Source organism: Neolamprologus brichardi, chromosome 6, assembly GCF_056152115.1.
Source record: "Neolamprologus brichardi isolate AB-2024 chromosome 6, ASM5615211v1, whole genome shotgun sequence".
In the NCBI taxonomy this organism is placed as follows: Eukaryota; Metazoa; Chordata; class Actinopteri; order Cichliformes; family Cichlidae; genus Neolamprologus; species Neolamprologus brichardi.
In genome coordinates this window covers 33,276,176-33,294,654 of record NC_142109.1, presented here as the reverse complement: position 1 = coordinate 33,294,654, position 18,479 = coordinate 33,276,176, and the positions used below count along the sequence as shown (strand labels likewise).

The following is an 18,479-nucleotide window of genomic DNA, read 5'->3' as shown; positions in this document are numbered from 1 at the left end:
ACATTCCACAAAGACTACAAGCTAAGTGGAAAGGTCAGCATTGCTGGCCATCTGCTCTTCTTACATAAGACAAGTTATTGTGTACACCGAGGAATGCTTTCATGTTTTGTCCCTGTTGTTACAAGGCTAATACTTGTGGAAAATTTTAAATGAGAAGATTAAATAGGCTCTGGTGTGGCAACATAAAAGCTTTGTTTGACTTATATGTTCATTCTTTTCCCAAATAAGGAATCTACTCCAAAGAAGACTGTCACTGTGAGTGTGTACTATTTGGGTAACCAAGTAGCACCAACAAGATAGATCATTTTTATTTTACACACTTGGCTGAGAGCTGCGGGTTGCTAAGAATGGTTGAGATCTGTTTACACTGTAAAGTCACATAAGAAAACATTAGGTTGAAAAACTGCAAACACGACTGCACGATTGTGTAAGTGGAGTCTCCTCTACGGAACAGTGCAAGTTTAGCTCTGACATAACCTACACAAGTAGGGATGCACCGATACCGATACTGGTATCGGGTATCGGGGCTGATACTGTAAAATGTGTGTGTACTCATACTCGTAAAAGTTAACCGATACCAACTTATTTCATTAATCAGAGGGTGGCTTGTCATTTCTGTTGTAGTTTTTTAGATTGGCCACTAGGGGGCCAATTATTATTTTATTTATTATTTATTTTATAATTTTTATATTTGTTTACAATATGGACACTCTGCAATAATTTAAAAGTTTCTTTTATTCTCAAACCTAATTTGTATTTATTTTATTCCAAACAGAAGTGTTTATTTATTATTCTGAAAGCTCGAGACAGTGCCAATAGTTCAGTGATATTTTGTAAAATTACAATGTGGAGACTCTGCAATAATTTAACAGAAGTGCTTATTTTTCACTTGAAATTTTTTTGTGGTCATTTTTATTAAGATTTTATTTTTTATCGGCAGGGAATATAATAAAACCTGTCTTCCAATTAATTGTATTTTGTGTGTGTGTGGTAGAAGTATCGTTTTTTGTACTCTGTATCGGCAAGTACTCAGATCCAAGTATCGGTATCGTATCGGTTTGAAAAAAATTGGTATCGTTGCATCCCTATACACAAGTCATAAGATCATGTGTTTCCATACTGATGCACATGCAAGATTTCAGTATGCCTAATAAAATTATCTTTAGGTGCGGCTGCAAATACTAACCCACCTTTGTCGTGGTGGTGCCAGCCGCCGGTGTAGTAGTCCTGAAGAACCTGTGGGGAGCTCCAGGTTTCCAGCAGGTAGTCCACCTGGTGCTGCTTCCTCCAGGTCAGAGACTGGCACAAGATCTCCCGCGCTTTATCCATGTTGAAATCTCTGGCCCGCAAGAAACGAAGGATGTGCTCATCTTTGGGGATCTGAACAGAGTTGGAAATGGTTACACTTGCCACCATAAAACACATCACTGTTATTTAAAGACATTATAAAGCTAATTTGTGAATAGTTAATGTAAAATACAACATTATCAGTAGGGGTGGGGGAAAAAAATCGATACTGTGTAGTATCGTGATATTTTGTTTGCTAATAATGTATCGATACAGGGACAGCAGAAATCGATATTTTGTTACAAAAAAGGTTTTTGTGCTCTGACTTCAGAGCATGTTGATCCTTTTTCTGAGCAAGAATCCTGACATTCCTTCACTGTCCAAATGTGTTTAACTTTTTTTTGGCAGCAATAAACATGACAGTTTACTTATTTTAATTTAAGACATGTTTTATTTTAATTAAGTTTAAAACTTTTTTATTTAATGTAAAATTATATTTTGTTTTAATTTACTTTCAAATTCTTCAGTTGCTGAAGGGGCTGCATAGTTTTCATAAACTGCATAGTTCAGAATAGCTATAATTGTACCAGATGGTTGCGTTCAGTTAAGTTGGACTAGACTGTAATACAAACCGTTCAGTTTGTCAACAATAAAACTGAAATGAGAGAAAGACTGAGTGTGAGACTTTGATATTAGATAAAATGAATATTGATAAAGTTTACCCTTTATGTACAGAATCTAAATATCGAAAAATATTTTAAAAAATGCAATAATATCGTATCGTGGGATGTATGGTGATTCCCACCTCTAATTATCAGTAGCCTAGCTAAAATAGAGTAGTAGTGCTAAATATTACTTTTAGCAATAACTAACTCAAATGTATCAAAATGTATCAATAATGTATCCAGTCATATTTTGTTATTATTCCTTTTGAGAAACAGTGCCGTACCTTTCCCTTGTGTGTCTCCTGAAGCCACTTGCGCAGTCTGATCAGGCAACTCTCCTGCAGGGGTGTCAGGTCACCCAGGTAACGTTTGATATAGTCTGCATCCAGCTTGTCTGCAACATAAAAAACACAAAAAGTTAGACTGCTGGATAGTAAATTAATGTGTAATAAACTTTTACTGAAATATCACCCATAAATCACAAATTCTAATCAAAATCTTAGATTCTGTAAACAAGGCCTTGCCCTAGCTGTCAACAGATATGTAATTGGATGTCACGATTCACAATAAGAAATATGTTTTTCCAGAAATTACATTCATAACTGTAAACAACTTTTCAAGACGCTGAATTCCATTCTCACACCCATCCCCATTCTTGAGCAACTACTTTTCCTCAGTTATTTAAATTATTCACCAAACTGTTTTTTCTTTTCAACGATGCTTGGAGATGACAAACTGTTGCGGCAGTGGTGTAAAGCAAATAAAATGTCCCTCCAAGTTTAGTTACACAATACGATTTCAATATTAGCCATTTTTTGCAGAATATAGTTATATACACAATTATAAAATAAGCTTCTAGGATTCATTTTCTGAATCGTCAGGTACAGACCTTCTGGTGTCCCCGGCAGAATCTCTGCAAGGCTGTCATTCTGAAGCAAGTTGCTGTCCTGCTTTGCATCCTGTGAGGGTCCATCCCTGGCATCTGCAGACACTGGGACTGAATCGGCAGGCACGATTCCAAGCTCAGGTTGGTTCGTTGAGAGGCTGGTCGGGCTGGAGAGAGGCAGGGAATGAGAGAAGGGACTCCAGCGGGGCACATGAGTGATCCCCTCATCATCTAGCTCCTTTAGGTAGTATTCTATGATTTCTTTTCCCTGTTAGAAGGAAGGAAAACAAGCGTGAGAATACCGAAAAACATGATCTACATGTGTTTTTATTCAACCAAGAAAGGCCGTGTAGCGTTTAGCATTTTCCAACTCGAGCGTCATTTCAAACTGAAGCATCAGTTAATGAAAACAGAAGGAAAAAATAAAAGGACTGTATTCAACATTGTTCATTAATGAAGGTGGATGACTCACTGGGTCCATAACAAAAGAGCCCTGTCCAGTCTAAAAGTTTACACAAGCTTATTTATGCAATTACAGTGTGAGATGGACTGAGTCATGTTCCAGAAACATCCAACCTCGTAGGACAGAGTGATCTCTGAATAATTCATAACGCCGTCGTCGTGTTGTTTAATGTTACTGTGCATCGGTACATTCACACATAAATGACGGGATGAAACAATAAGCACACACAAACACACCTTTTTGATACTGCTGGCATACTGCTTCATAGCAATCTTTTCCACGGTGCTCTCAAAGCCGAAGAAGGACTTGATGTCCAGACTGGCGGTTTGCTCAAAACACGTCCAGTCTTCATTCTCCGGGTGGACCTGGACACACACACACACACACACACACTTTATATTAAAGCTGTAAACAACACAGAACCACATAACCATGTTACTATGGTAACCATACACCCAGCTTCATTACATGATGACGCACAAAGAAGGCAATTTTCACACCGAGCACTGTGAGTGGGAGTCTGTGTGTCAGTCTGTCCATGTTAAAATTAGCCAGCATTTCACACATGAACAGTCATGAAGCTTGAAATACACACATTTCCCTCAGTGCTGTGTGAAGGTCATCTTCGGCAATAGCAAAAATCATTCTACAATCATGCTCGGCAGCTGGAATTGATTTCTTTTTGAAGTTATGGCTTTTTGAAGTTATTAAAGTGAGTGGGAGAGAAACTCAACATTAGTTTCTGTGGGTCAGGGACATAAACAAACATAAACATAAGCATAAACAAACTCACCAAATTCAGTAACTTTAATAATTTCATATTTGTCTGCTAGACTTTTATGCACAATCCTTAAAGTGTTGTTTTCAGGCCAAACTGCAGTAGTAAGGACTGTCTGGCCAGTATATAGCACACTACACTGCATCTATTTTAGATCTATGATGGTTCTAGAAGGATTTGTTAGGATGACACTTATGACAAAAAACATTTTTAAATGTATTTTAACAAAAATGTCATTTTGATTCAAGCTACAATATCAGTAAATAAAGAGTCACACGCTTCTAAAGCCATAATGATGCTAACTTGGTCACCCTTGACTACCAAAATATTTCATCTTTAGCCCGGTCCATTAGCTCAGTCTAACAGCACTGTCCATCCTGGTTACTGTTATCACAGCATGTTAAAGTACACAGTATAAGCCTCTGTTTGGCCTTAGACCTAAAATTAGCACTCCAGTTGGTTGGAGGCTAATACAATGTGCTTGACCTCATTAACTCAGCACACATGCATTCATGGTTTCGTTTCAGTATTTTGTGAGTAACCAAGCAGAATGCAGACGACTAAATAATTCACGAGGAAAGATGGGCCGAGATAAACAGAAGCGGGCTCAGTGGTAGTCCGAACATGGATGCAGGGAAGAGATTACAGGAGGCACAAACATCAACATGGCTGTGCTGGTGGCAGCTTGCCATTCAGCAGGTGAACAACAGCGTTACAGAACATGTCAGTGTTTGCTCATTTGTCTGTATGCACAAGTCAGCCTAAATAGCCAAACGGGTTGAGCGTGTCACACTGCCAGGATCTGGCTTTTAGTTTGCCTCTGGAAAACCTGCCCCAGGAATACACACTTTCATGTTACAGCCTGCTTTGTATAATTTATACACACTTCTCCCACCTTAAAATGAATATGTTACTTTAAACCAGGAAATGGTCATGCAAATTGGTTGTGATGTACCTTGGCTGTACAGGACCAACAAAATAAGTGGAGACAAGGATCTGGTGCACGTGGATTGAAGAAACCTTGCAGTTATTTTTAGATCACTCTCTGGAAGCCCCATATTGATCACCTAACTAACTCAGTGTTTGTGGTAAGGATCATTACTGGTCATGAAAGACATTTTCTTGAGCATTTTTCCAGCAGTTTCAGTGAAAGCATGCTAGGTGTAGAGCAAAACCAGGAGAGTGGAGTCTACTTAAAGCTAAAAACAGCAGCTGCGCGGAAACAAGTGCATGAGAAATGACTTTCATTAAAATTAGTGAGGGATTTTAACAGTTTGTTCTTTGTTTGAAATGCCTATTGCTGATAGTATGCTACATACCGAATAGCAGCATGTCTCGTGGACGACAACCCTGTTGGAGAAGGTCTCATTGTGGGACTCAATGTGCAGAGTCCTCTCCTTTCGGTTCAGTGTGTTTTTCTGGATGAAGTAGACATAGTCTACACCTGCAATCTGTAAACCGCAACAGAACTTGTATTATAAATGCAACTGGCATGAAACACAGACACTGAAAATAAAATTAAAGAAAAACTACCTTTGCAAAAATTAACACTTTTATTAGCTAATGCATTCTGTAAAAGAAAACAATCATGGCGAGTACTGAAATGTATTGTTCTCAAAACAATATTAAAAGTCATTAGTAAAGCATTAAAGCTATATTTATGATACTCAATTGCTGGAAATCTAAAGTACAACAAACCCTTTTGAGAAGGCGTGGGGCATCCACATCCAGGGCACAGCGGCGCTCAATCTTCTGGGTGGAACCATCCTCACTGGTCTCCTCATTCACAACGTCACTCGCCACAAACATGGGGATGAGGTGACAAGTAGGGAAGCGGCGCTCATAAGCCTGAGAACGAGAAGAGGAAATGCATAGCCCGTTAACACCAGAGCTTATAAGCTGGAAACACATTTTTAGATTTCCAAGGATAATTCCAGTCTGCTGACTCGTTAATTTTCAGAAGGGTTTTTCCCTCTGTTGTTCTCCAAACTGACATCTAGACATGATTAGTCAACAGAAGCCTGACTTAAATAGAAAACCTGAAGGGCGTATCTCTTGCCTACAGATTTGATATATTCATAAGCCGGCACGTTTAGAGATTACGGTTCGTTAGTCGACAGCGCCTGACATCTATTATAGGGCTCATGGTAGGGCTGCACGATTTTGCATAAAATGAGAATCACGATTTTTTGGCTTAGAATTGAGATCACGATTCTCTCACGATTTTCTTTTCCAATATAAATATTTATTGCACTTATTAACTGCACATCAACTTCGTAACAGTTGAGACTGAACATAAAAACAACAAATAAACATAAAAACAACAAATGTCTCACGTTTTGTCGTTGCCACAAAATGTTGTACTGCTTGAAATTCCGTCTCCACCGTTGCGCAACACTGCGTGTATAGAGCAGGTAGTGCAACAATAGAAAAATAGTTGCGGGACGGCACTGTGTAGCGTTTGTCTAGGGCAGGGGTCTGCAACCTTTAACACCCAAAGAGCCACTTGGACCCGGTGTCCATGCAAAAGAAAACACTGGGAGCCGCAAATACTTTTTGAAATCTAAAATGAAGATAACACTGTATATATTGTTTTTTTTTACCTTTATGCTTTGTGTGAACAACTAAAGTAAGTAAGTAAAGTTTATTTATTAAGCGCTTTTCACAGACAGGCAGTCACAAAGCGCTGTACACAAATATTAAAATAAACAATACAATTAATAGACATTATACACAATGTAAAAGATCAAATGTAAATAATGTAAATAATATAAAATACGTAGATCAACAAAAGGCTTGTTTGAACAGAAACGTTTTTAACTGCTTTTTAAAAGAATCCACAGAGCAACTAAGGTGTGTTGCTTATGAACTCCATGAAGTGCTACAGAGAAAATTACATTTTATTTATGTAATTAACACATTTTGAACTCTTGAAAAAAGTAAAAGTAATTGGGAAAAAAAGCACTATGCTGCTAAAAAATAGATATTTGCAAAATTCTGCCTAAATATGTATTTTACCTGGTTAATGTGTGTGGCGGGGCGTGGTCTGCAGCGCCGCTGCAGGGGAGGCGGACGCACCTGAGCTGCACCCGCAATCACGCCTCGCTGCCTTAAAGTATGTGCTCTCTCTGCTGTTGTGTTGTCGGGCTGTGAGCTGCAAAGCTACAGCCGGCTGTATGCGTACAGCAACCGTGTGTGAAAAGCGGTCAATAAAGAGATGCTGAAAAGCATGTTCATGCAAACATCGTCGGGTCTGCCGTGATATGTTTACATTAAGACTTATCGTCCCGAACCTCTGCGCACAGCATCTGCAATTCGGGGCTTTCATCTTTACGCAGGACTGTAAGCTGTGATCTGTGAGGCATGAGCGGTGTTTGTTTTAACATAGTTCATGGTGGAGCTGCTGACATAATGTGGATCCGAAGATCCATAACTGGCCTACCTGGGGTTGAAAGTCTCGATAAATGCACGGCGTTTCGGCGGGTATACCGGCTTCCGCTAGTGTGACGCTTATTTTGAGCGGTGAAAAAATAATAAGATATAATTTTATTTTTATATTTCAAAATCACAATAATCTTCCAATTTAGAACTACAAGTTAAAAAAAGAACTAAACACAAATAAAATACACTTCAGCTAAATACTTCTCATTTATTTTCCCAAACCACCGGAGCCGGAGTATAAGGACAAAAGAGCCGCATGCGGCTCCAGAGCCGCAGGTTGCCGACCCCTGGTCTAGGGTGTTGATCGTTTTCCTAAATCCCTCGTTTTGCACAGTGTTGATGGAGCCATATCTTTGGTCAGGTGATAAGTGATAGCCTCCGTAATTTCTTTGTGCCTGCGGGAGTTTGACGTGTATAGGGAAGCGCTGTATAAGGTTCCCGTTATTGATGTTTGGGTGGTTGACCGGGACGGATTTTCTCCTGTCACTTTCTTGTCATCCCTGACGTGCTCTCCGTTGTTTTTTCCCTGCTAATTTTAGCATCACACGGCACAGCTTGGGTATCACGTGGTATAAGGCTCCGCCCTTGTCATTTGTTGAGCAGGAAGAGTGAGCGCTTGTTTTCATGCAGATTACGTCCCGGATCAAAATGCGGTACAATCGTCGTCGTCTTTTTCTTTTTTTTTTCTTTTTTAAATCGTTGTCATTTGGAAATGAGATCGCACATAAGTATGAATCGAGATCGCGATTTTCTAACGATTAATCGTGCAGCCCTAGCTCATGGTATATCAAAATCTGTTGAATATTTTTTTATCTTAACTAGAAATATTTCACTGGCTTATAAGCAGAAGTTTGGAAAGAGAACAGCACTAATGCTTGTTTCAAATTAAACAACTGAGGCTCAGGAAAACTTCAGCAACAATGGCACCAGCCAGTTTACATAAACTCCATTAGAAAACACTTCACGTATTCTAAAAGGGAGGGATTTAAATAGGTGGGACGGGCAGAGGTGAGAGGCGAAATAAAGCTCCTTCAACTTTGAAAGTGTACAAACTTCTTACTTGAGCTGAACCACAGTGGCATCAAAGCAAATGAAGCGCTTTTCAGTTGTTTTACAACAAAGGGTTGAACGCACAATAGCAGTTTTTGTACTTGAACACAACACCGGCTCCATAATGCGTTTAGTCATAAATGCAAAACACAGGCAAATTCAGCTCTATTGCAGGGGCCGGCCAGCTGTTATACAACCGAGTCTGCTGGCACAATGTGCAGGAACATTACTTCATCTTCTATCATCAACATTCATCCATCTTAGATATGATCACTGTGGTTGCGCAAGGAGCAAGTCCAAACAGACGACTGGAAAGGCAAGTCTAAAATAAAAACAGTGATCTTCCAGATAACGTGCTGGAGATAGTCCAAGTTTATCACAACATTGCACTAGCCTGAAACTCCCTTGTCACGTATCCTACTAACGTGATATTTTCTCTTTTGTACTGTCTGAAACTGGATCCTGAAATTTAATTCCCTAAAATATGAATGGGAGCATTTATTTATGACTCAAAGAGCACACACACACACACAATAAAAGGACACAAAGAAGGAAAGAAAGAACCAAAAACAAAGGGAAAGGGAAAACACAATGTCGGGAATGTGGTGGTGCAATCCTATCCACGGCACGTTTACCATTTCATGAAAACATGGCCCGTAGGTTTCAAAATATCCAAGCATAGAGTGAAATTCAAGTCTGTGGACAAACTACAAGATCAACTGGAAGATCAACTGCTGCTCACAAGACTGTTGAGGTTGGTGGAGTTGGATGTCAGCTGAATCTCTGACAAAAGGAGCTTTATTTTGTGGAGCAAAGGACAACCAGTAACCCTGAGGTCCTTTGAAAACCACAAGAACAGCAAATTGGTGTGAAATAGGCTTCAAATTCATCATCAAAGCTCAAGTTTAACATTCTTAAAACATTGAGCCATTTGCTTTTAAAATTCACTATTAAAATATTTGTTTTTTTCTATATTTAAAAATATAAAAAATACAAAAGAGGAGGTTTCGAATGTTTAGTATGCCGAGTAACAGCAGTTTTGTGTTGGAGGAGGCAGTCAGTGGGGTTCAGGAGCTCCTGGCATTCCTGTGAGGAGCTGCCCACCGTCCACTGACTGCATGAATGCTGAGCTCTGTTTTTCAGCCCCAATGCTCTGGAACACTGGGCGTTTGGTTTTTGTCCTGCCGTCAGCACAACATCACTGACTGTAAATGTCAATTTCATCCCTTTAAAAGAAAAAAAAATCATACGTCAACAAAGTCAACCACAAATGTCACGTCTTCACAAACAGCACTAGGTTTCATTCCAGATCCTGTATGGTTCAGATCATTCAGCAAACCATGAAGAGGAATACGTTTTCTTCAGAGCCTTCACTTCATGCGGAAACAAACCAGCTTTTAACTGCTTTGTGTTCCCAAAATAGCCAGGCTGTTGTACTATTAAAAACAGGAAACAGAAGGGTCGTGATTCTAGGTTATTCCTGAAAACATTTTTTATTTTTTCCTTCTGGGTAAGTCGGGGCTTTTCAAACCTTGTTTTAACTCAAGGCTCACCGAGGGACATTCAGGCCTGGATTTATCTGTGAAAAAAAATACAGTAGTTTTTAAAGCAGACACCATCCTAAATCAGCACCTGGATATTGCATGTGAGCGCATAGACAGTGCAAAAATTGGTTCCAGCGTCCACGGCTTAAAAAAGTAGAGTCAAAATAAAAAAGCAATCACTTTGGCTCCAAGACCGTATAGGCTGATAAGGAAAGACCCTCTCTTTGCGACTTCAATAAACACTGATACATCACTGATGAGTTGTTAATTTCGGGTCATGAAATAAATCATGACAAAATACAATTATTATTAGAATCAGAAGAAATGATTACCCTGGTGTTCTTATTGGCAAATCACAAGTCGTCAGTCAATGAGTGCACGGTGACCTCTGTCTCAGTCATATCCACCGCTCGCTCATCAAGTCCAGCTTCAAACACCAAGATGGCAATGACAAATGTGAAGGTTTCAAAAACAGATGGGCCAGTGGTCTATTATGGCAACTCTATCTTTTCTACTGCCCAGCTCGCCTAGCATAGAGCTCCATATCACACTTTCACATGGTCCAACAAAGGCTCCAGAACTCTTCAAGGTGGCCAATTTTCTCTCAGTATAAATCCTCAAATTCTAAATACCTCCTTGGCTTGTTTGCACCATGACAGCATCTTAGCTCAAGCTGATGGTTCTTGGCTGCTAAAAGCATGAAACAACAGGGCTTCTTTTCTATTGGTTGTTAGCCATTTGCTGCGCAGAAGAAAGTGATTCCACTAGTGTGAGTAAATTCACTTGTGTGCGCAGTTATGCATCGCAATAATAATAATAATAATAATAATAATAATAATAATAATGTGTGGCTAGCACAAAAAAGAAAAAAAAAAAATCACTTATACTTAAACAGAAAGCCAGTAATACACCGAATATTTTGAACACTGGTGCAACTATAAATAATTAAAGATTTACCATGACCAATGAGATGCAGGACTGAAAATAAAAACTTTAGGCAAAGGCCAAAACATCGTCTTTTAGAACCAGTGCCTGAGGTTATCAAACATTATAGCTTATCTAGGATGTGCCAACGCACCACAAGAGGATCCAAACCTTCCTTTAATGATGTAGCCATTCGTAACATGATGCATCATGGTACAAATGGCTCTCCACGCATGACTCAAATGACAGCTAAATGCACATGTGTGCCAGCATGAAGTAAACATCCAGGCTATTTGGCATTTATCCTGATGATTACTCTGCATTAACCTACAATCAAAAGCTAACAAATAGTTTGGCTTCAGTTATTCCATTAAAGCTTTTCTATATATTTTTGCAACGCTGTTATAGCGGTGGACACTTATATTAAACATAGTTAAAGTTTTGGTTAAAGTAGTTTCAGTGTATCTACTTGTAATCCCCGAGACAAAAGATTGGGCTTCTCTTGTCCAGTGTTACGGTAAAAGATAAGAGGCTTTCCTAGATGTTTCAATCGAGTGTATAAAAACAAGTAATGTATAACCATCAACAGGATGCGTGTTTTATTAAAGCTGATACCTGCAGCACTTGAAATCCAAACACAGAAGTTTTCTGTAAGGAAACAAACCAGCCGGAACAAGACAAACATTTTCCCGCCCTCGACTGAGTCACTGAAATAAAAAGCAGGCACTGATGACACATCAAGCCAAACATACATGGTAACCAAACTCCACCACTGTAAATATTCATTTGTCCTTTGCCAATACTCTTTCCTGGAACATAACAAAACAAAATATTTCCGAGTTTCCAGACTCCGGGTATTTTAAAGAACAGGTTTAAGGACACCCTCCACCCCTCCTCCACCAACTTCCTCGGTTTAGGGAATCAAACATACCTCAAGTGGCCAAACCCTGAGTAATGGTTCCTGGAATTTGTTTGTTCTTTCCAGGAGTGAATGAGAGAAAATATATAACAATACACTGTTACTTACATCCTTCCTGCATACACAAAACAGTTTCTCCCTTGGAGAAAAACAGCAGTGTTGATTAAGGCGCGGGTCTGGAAAATAAAGCTAATCCTGCACAGGAAGGGAGATTCAGGAAGTTCCAAGAGTTCTGGGCAGTACACAATCAACTTTAAGACTACAAAGGACCACATAGTGCGTGTGTGTAATATAATACCAGGCAAGAAGTAGTAGTTCTGGCTGGTAGCCCAGCTATTATCTGGCCTTAAATGGTGGGATATAGAAAAAAAAGAAAAGACAAAAAAAAACCTTAAATATAGCTGCAAATCCAATCCAAACAAATTCAGGAAAAAAGTCAAGTAGTTAACCATCTGACTAATCTGCCTTTGTTGTTGTCTTATTTCTGTTATTTGGCTCCAGTTCCTCAAACAATTGTATCTATATGGCACATAAACATCAGGAAAAAAAATTCCCAAAATATCTTCAACAATCAAATTACAAGCAACTGTGCAGAAGCACTGAAGACGTGTTTTGACAAAATCTGGCAGCTAAAAGAGAATGGTGTCGACCAAAAACTGGTCGCTAAGCCCTGAAAGCTTGATGAAATCCGATACACTAAAACATTTAACAGGAAATTAGCTCTTGCTTGCTATCATCTGTAATTTACCTTTATTTATTTATTTAGTTATTTTAAATTAGAGATTTAAGTAGTTAGAAACATCGTGCCAGAGCTATAAAAAAAAAAAATAAATTAAAAAAAAAAAAAAAATTAGCCAGTTGGTTAATTTATGTCTTTTCATCCAGTTCAGTACTAAGCATTTTCTTATGTTGTGGCTAAGAACGTGACTCGATGTCATCATCATGTCCTTTAGTCTGCACCTGGGCTCTTGCTGATAAAGTGATAGCGCTGATGTTTTTGCGCTAAATGTTCCCAGTCGTGTTTCTTTTCCAATCTTAAGAGCAAAACTAGGTCATTTTCTGCCACCCTTGATGCTTACGCGTGGTTTCTGCTAGAAAAGTTGTTAGACTCAGCAGCTTTTATTGTGTGGGGGTTGAGAGATATAACATGGCACTATCCACCTGCTGCATGTACAGTCTGTGTCGCACAGATTGAACAGCAGGTCTGTAGGTAGAAATCTCACTGCTGATGAGAGGAGAAAGCGAATCTCTCTCTGGTGTAAATGCATGCGAATGGTCTTAAATGGTCAGAGGCAGTAGTCAGTTTGTGCAGAAAATAAAGGATTTATGTGGTGTGAAACTTTCAGGCTTGAATTTATTAAATTGTTCCTGACGCTAACAACATACTGTAACACGATATAACATGATTCTGTTTAGCAGTATTGTTTTAATCTTACATCTGCAATTGACCTAGGTCAGTGCTAGGTAAAGATGTGCTAAGTTAGCTATTCATTTTCAGTATATCCGAAACTATGCACACTGGGCATAAACTGGGTCGCTTTCTCCTCTCATCAGCAGTGAGATTTCTACCTACAGACTTGCTGTTCAATCTGTGCGACACAGACTGTACATGCAGCAGGTGGATAGTGCCATGTTAAATCTCTCAACCCCCACACAATAAAAGCTGCTGAGTCTAACAACTTTTCTAGCAGAAACCACGCGTAAGCATCAAGGGTGGCAGAAAATGACCTAGTTTTGCTCTTAAGATTGGAAAAGAAACACGACTGGGAACATTTAGCGCAAAAACATCAGCGCTACCACTTTATCTGCCAGCGAGAGCCCAGGTGCAGACTAGAGGACATGATGATGACATTGAGTCACGTTCTTAGCCACAACATAAGAAAATGCTTAGTACTGAACTGGATGAAAAGACATAAATTAACCAACCGGCTAATATATTTTTTATAGCTCTGGCACAATGTTTCTAATTACTTAAATCTCTAATTTAAAATAATTAACTAAATAAATAAATAAAGGTAAATTACAGATGATAGCAAGCAAGAGCTAATTTCCTGTTAAATGTTTTAGTGTATTGGATTTCATCAAGCTTTCAGGGCTTAGCGACCAGTTTTTGGTTGACACCATTCTCTTTTAGCTGCCAGATTTTACATGGCTTAATCCCACTTCTTGGGTGTGCTGCGTCTTAGATAAAAATGGCACCTTGTCAATCCTGAGAGACACTAGGGTCAATCTGCTAAAGACTAAGTCGAAAATGCTTGGCCCGTAGGTCTCTGGGGACTAACACTAATCAGAGAACACTTCCAGCTTCCTCGGCAGCAGTGTCACATCTCTGGAGCTTATGAAAATGGTTGTGTAACAGAGACGACAGTCGCTCAAGGGTCAGACTCGGCTATTTTTAATAGCTGTCTGGGAAAATGGGAACATTTTGGTTGAGGAGGTGGGGCACGGTGGGGGGGCTGCATTATTAAGATTAAGATACTTGATTACGACAGATTAGAGACGATGTCAAAACAAACCAGCACACGCAACACAGCAAAGCTGACATACAGCAGCTAATCTGGCTGTGCTGCCTCAGAGGAAATTCACAAGAACCACTTGAATGTTTTATTCACAGGGCCATTCGAGTGTACACACAGTAAACTGGGGCTCTTTTCCTCTTCAGTTACAATGACTAACACGGTTTTTTCTTCTGTCATTTCTGTGTATTTAAGTCACGCTTATGAGGCCCACTCTCAAAAGGTTTCCTCTTAAAGACCCAACACATGTTGCATAACAAACACCACCCTTGACGCAAGACAAACAAAACCTGGTTTTGTGTGAGGGCTGCTGGCATGGGTGTGACGTTGGTTAGCCTGTATTTGGTAGCAAAAATCATTAGGAGTTCCCTCCCACCACCTCAGGCTATCCGGGGTTTGACCCGTTATGGACGTCATTATATAGCGTGTTTGTTTACTTTTGTTTGACATTGCCCACCACATCCATATATATTTAAATTGGGGTGGTCGTGTTATGTTTGCCGCTCCTTGCAAAGAGGATACCAAAAACCATTTGAATGAAAGCCATTAAGGATGCAGATGAGTGTTCCAGTTGTGGCTATTACTGGGCACTGACGAAACCAGTGCTGCCAAATGACAGATAACGTCATGTTCATTCATGAGACAAGTTTTCAATGAAACCCAAAACCTGCCCCTGAAAATAATGGCCCTGACGCACAAGACCTTGCTGACTTGCGTTTATATAATTTGAGGTGACCAGGTGACGGAGAATGAAGTAGGAAGAATGGAAAATGGAAAAAGGGGAAAAAAGAAAAAATCCTGATTTTACTTCAGAGAGCAAAGCTTAAGCTAAAACTAGGTCATTACCGAAGAGGAAAGTTATGAAAAAGGCAGCCTGAAATTGTGGGTTTCTTCTTGCAAACTCAGACACGGTGGAGTGTCCAGACATGCTGGAAAAAAAATGTCAATGTTAAATATATTTAAAACTCATTTTCTCTGATAAATACTTTACATCCAACAAATCAGGGTGTGCATTAGGGATGCACAGATTAGAGATAATAGCCAACAGAGCCTTAATTTTTTTTGTAGTAAAACCAAGGTGAGAATCTCTTTCATGTCTGCAATGTGATTGGTTTTAAATCTTTCGGTTTATTTAGAAACATCAAAGTACAGGAAGCTCAGAAAGAAAGAAAGAAAGAAAGAAAGAAAGAAAGAAAGAAAGAGAAAGAAGATTATGATTAGTTATGAATGGAATTTGGAGTCTAAATTTCACTTTCACCTTAGAGATTTTACACCATTTTATCTAACATGTAAATTTGCTGAAAGGCATCACTTTCAAAATTTGTTGCATGCAATAACAGGGTTTGTGGAAGCATTTTTGACTCTTACTTTAAAACCACCTGCATTTAGGTTTTAGTCTGGACTGGCACAAATTGAGACTAACGAAAACAGCCATGTTTGCTACTTGATGGGGTCTTATAACTCAACAGGTGCCTCTTTCTTGATCACAAGACAGCAATTTTGGGCATGTGAGTAATAGCTTAGATGTACAGAAGATATGTCCAGTGTATATCAATGACATTCAAGTATTGGCATAGTTTGATTTAAAATATGATAAGTACAAGTGCGGATTTAGCCAAAAAACTATGACAGCCTAAAGAGAAGCAAATTTTAAAGCTTTATTTAAAACTGTGACATCAGCTATTTCCATAGCACAGCCCAAGGAAATCAGACATTTAAATAAAGCAATATACTTGAACCCTAAATTAAGGAAAATAAATGCATGAAAAGCACAGGAAAAAAAAAAGATTTTTTTACAATTATTATTTAGTAAAACTTTTTTTTAAAAGTTTCACCCAAACCAGTTTGCTGAAACAGAGCTTTCAGTGAGACTGGTTTAAATATGACTCACGTTACCCTTTGAATGCATATGTACAGATCGAGCATTTGAATAGTTTGTAAGAGGTCAAGTAAGTGAAACGTATCCTGCAGTTTCTTAACCTCCTCCATGAGTTCAGTCTCCGATGCTAGGCCAGCTAGTTTAACAGCTGTAAACCAGTAACCCTACAGGAAAGCTGTGCCTCCAGCCTTCAATGTATATCTCTGTGCTTACACAGTGCTAATACTGCAAATAATTTATATATACTAGATGCATTTTATTCTTCAATGGGAAAGATGAACGTGTAGGGCAATTGTGGCACTTTACAAAGACGGTGATTATGATGAAGATTTTGTTTACCTTGTTTTATTGCCAGGTTAAAAGTCTGAGCCTAGGTATAGTCTCATGAGGGGCAGGAGCAAGAACAAGCTGTTGACTGAAAACACAGCAGAGCCTTTGGTCCGTGCATGCCATACCACCCACTTCTCTCCTTGCAGTGATCTCACTGTGTGCATTGTAATGGCAGAACCGCCTGGAACTACCAACTCGGAGGGAGGAGGGGAAATCTGCCAAGTACACAGACCTTACATAAAGCTCCTAAATTTTTTGCTGGCCTAAATAATATGCTAAACTGTATTGCCAGGGTGTGCATGCATGCATGGCTTGTTAAATGCGTGCACGAGGGAAGAGGAATCAGCAGATGGCCATCTGTCTGTAATCAAAAACTCATCACTGTAAAAAAAATAAGAAAAGCTCAGCTATAGGCATATTTTGCTTATGTAAGAATTACTAAGACACAAATCTGTCAAGTAAGCTTCAACACTGTCAACTCACAGAGATACAAAAAGTGCTGAAACAATTATGTGTCAAATTATAAAAAACCCTTACTAAGACTTTTTTGTGAAATGCATTATCATTTCACAACAAGGTTTCCGTGTTTGGGCTACACTGAACGTTACGAGTAGACTATAACTTATGTAAAAACAATAACAGTTACCCTGACCAAAAAAGAAATGATTTCCTACACCCATTTCTGCAGATTGCAATTAACTAAAGACCATACTAAAATTAAAACTAGGTGTAAAAAACATCTTCTTTGACTACATTGATTTACAAAACGACTCTCAAGTCCAATTTAGTTTTACTCTTTCATAATTTGGTCAAATTTGCCAACACAAACACTATGAGGATGATTTGGTACAAAGCTGAAGGTGTATTTGTGTGCACTGTCAACATGACTATGAGGAAAGTGCTGTGTTCATATTATAATACCCATTCTAAAGAATAGGCATGGGTATCGAAAACCGGTTCTTGTTGAGAACCGGTTCCCACTGTTTCAATTCCTTGGAATCGTTTGCCATTTTTGCAAACGATTCCCTTATCGATTCCAGTCGCCCCGAATGACGTCACCACGTTGCTGAGCGTCGCTTACCTGGCAGGAAACACGGCGCCTAAGCGACACAAACGCTCAAAAGTTTGGTTACGCTTTACAAGAACGGAAGACAACAGGACAACTTGCAATACTTGCAAAGTAGATATTTCGTTTAAGGAAGGAAACACTACGAATATGCAAAAGCATTTGCTCACAAAACACGCGATGACCTTAAATGAATGTCGTGTTTGCACGTCCTCTCCCGTTAATGCGGCAGGTAAATAATCAACTAACAGTGCACATTATGTTAGCGCGATCTGCCTTATTACAAAACCTGCCATTACTGTGCATTTAGGTGACCATGATGAGAGAGACAGAGTCAGGCTGGCGCTCGCTGGCAGTTCTCGCTGCAGTCTACCGGTAGCGTCTCCTTTCAGGCCAGGATAGACAAATGTCACCGAGCAGTGACTCAGTTTGTGGTAAAAGGCTTGCACCCATTTGCCACAGCAGATGATTTTCAGTAAGTGAATGTGTTTAATTGTAGGCAGGGACATTACTGGATATTCTTGTGTAATTGCTACAGAATAATTTATGTTATACTTTGTTATTGCTACAGAAGAATATTTATTTTATTATTTTACATTTACAATTTTTTTCCTGGGGACCCTGTGACACCCCATTGAAGAGCTGTAGGCTGTGGATCTCTTAAGATCTCACTGTTGGGTTTGTAAGGCCATGTTACTCCTAAATTTCTATCTTGTTCAAAGAGAAGATAA

General features: G+C 39.2%; 1 protein-coding gene across 2 annotated transcripts in view; it reads right to left on the bottom strand.

Moving 5' to 3' along the window:
- LOC102783427 (SEC14-like protein 1) overlaps positions 1-18,479 on the bottom strand; it is a 41,588-nt gene that overhangs the window by 12,216 nt on the left and 10,893 nt on the right. For both annotated transcript variants that reach the window (XM_087842144.1, XM_087842145.1), the window contains exons 3-8: positions 5,778-5,927; positions 5,399-5,530; positions 3,538-3,666; positions 2,842-3,106; positions 2,237-2,346; positions 1,191-1,380 (exon numbers count right to left, since the gene is read on the bottom strand). In XM_087842144.1, the coding sequence (XP_087698270.1) occupies positions 1,191-1,380; positions 2,237-2,346; positions 2,842-3,106; positions 3,538-3,666; positions 5,399-5,530; positions 5,778-5,927 (976 nt within the window). The remainder of the gene's footprint in view (positions 1-1,190; positions 1,381-2,236; positions 2,347-2,841; positions 3,107-3,537; positions 3,667-5,398; positions 5,531-5,777; positions 5,928-18,479) is intronic.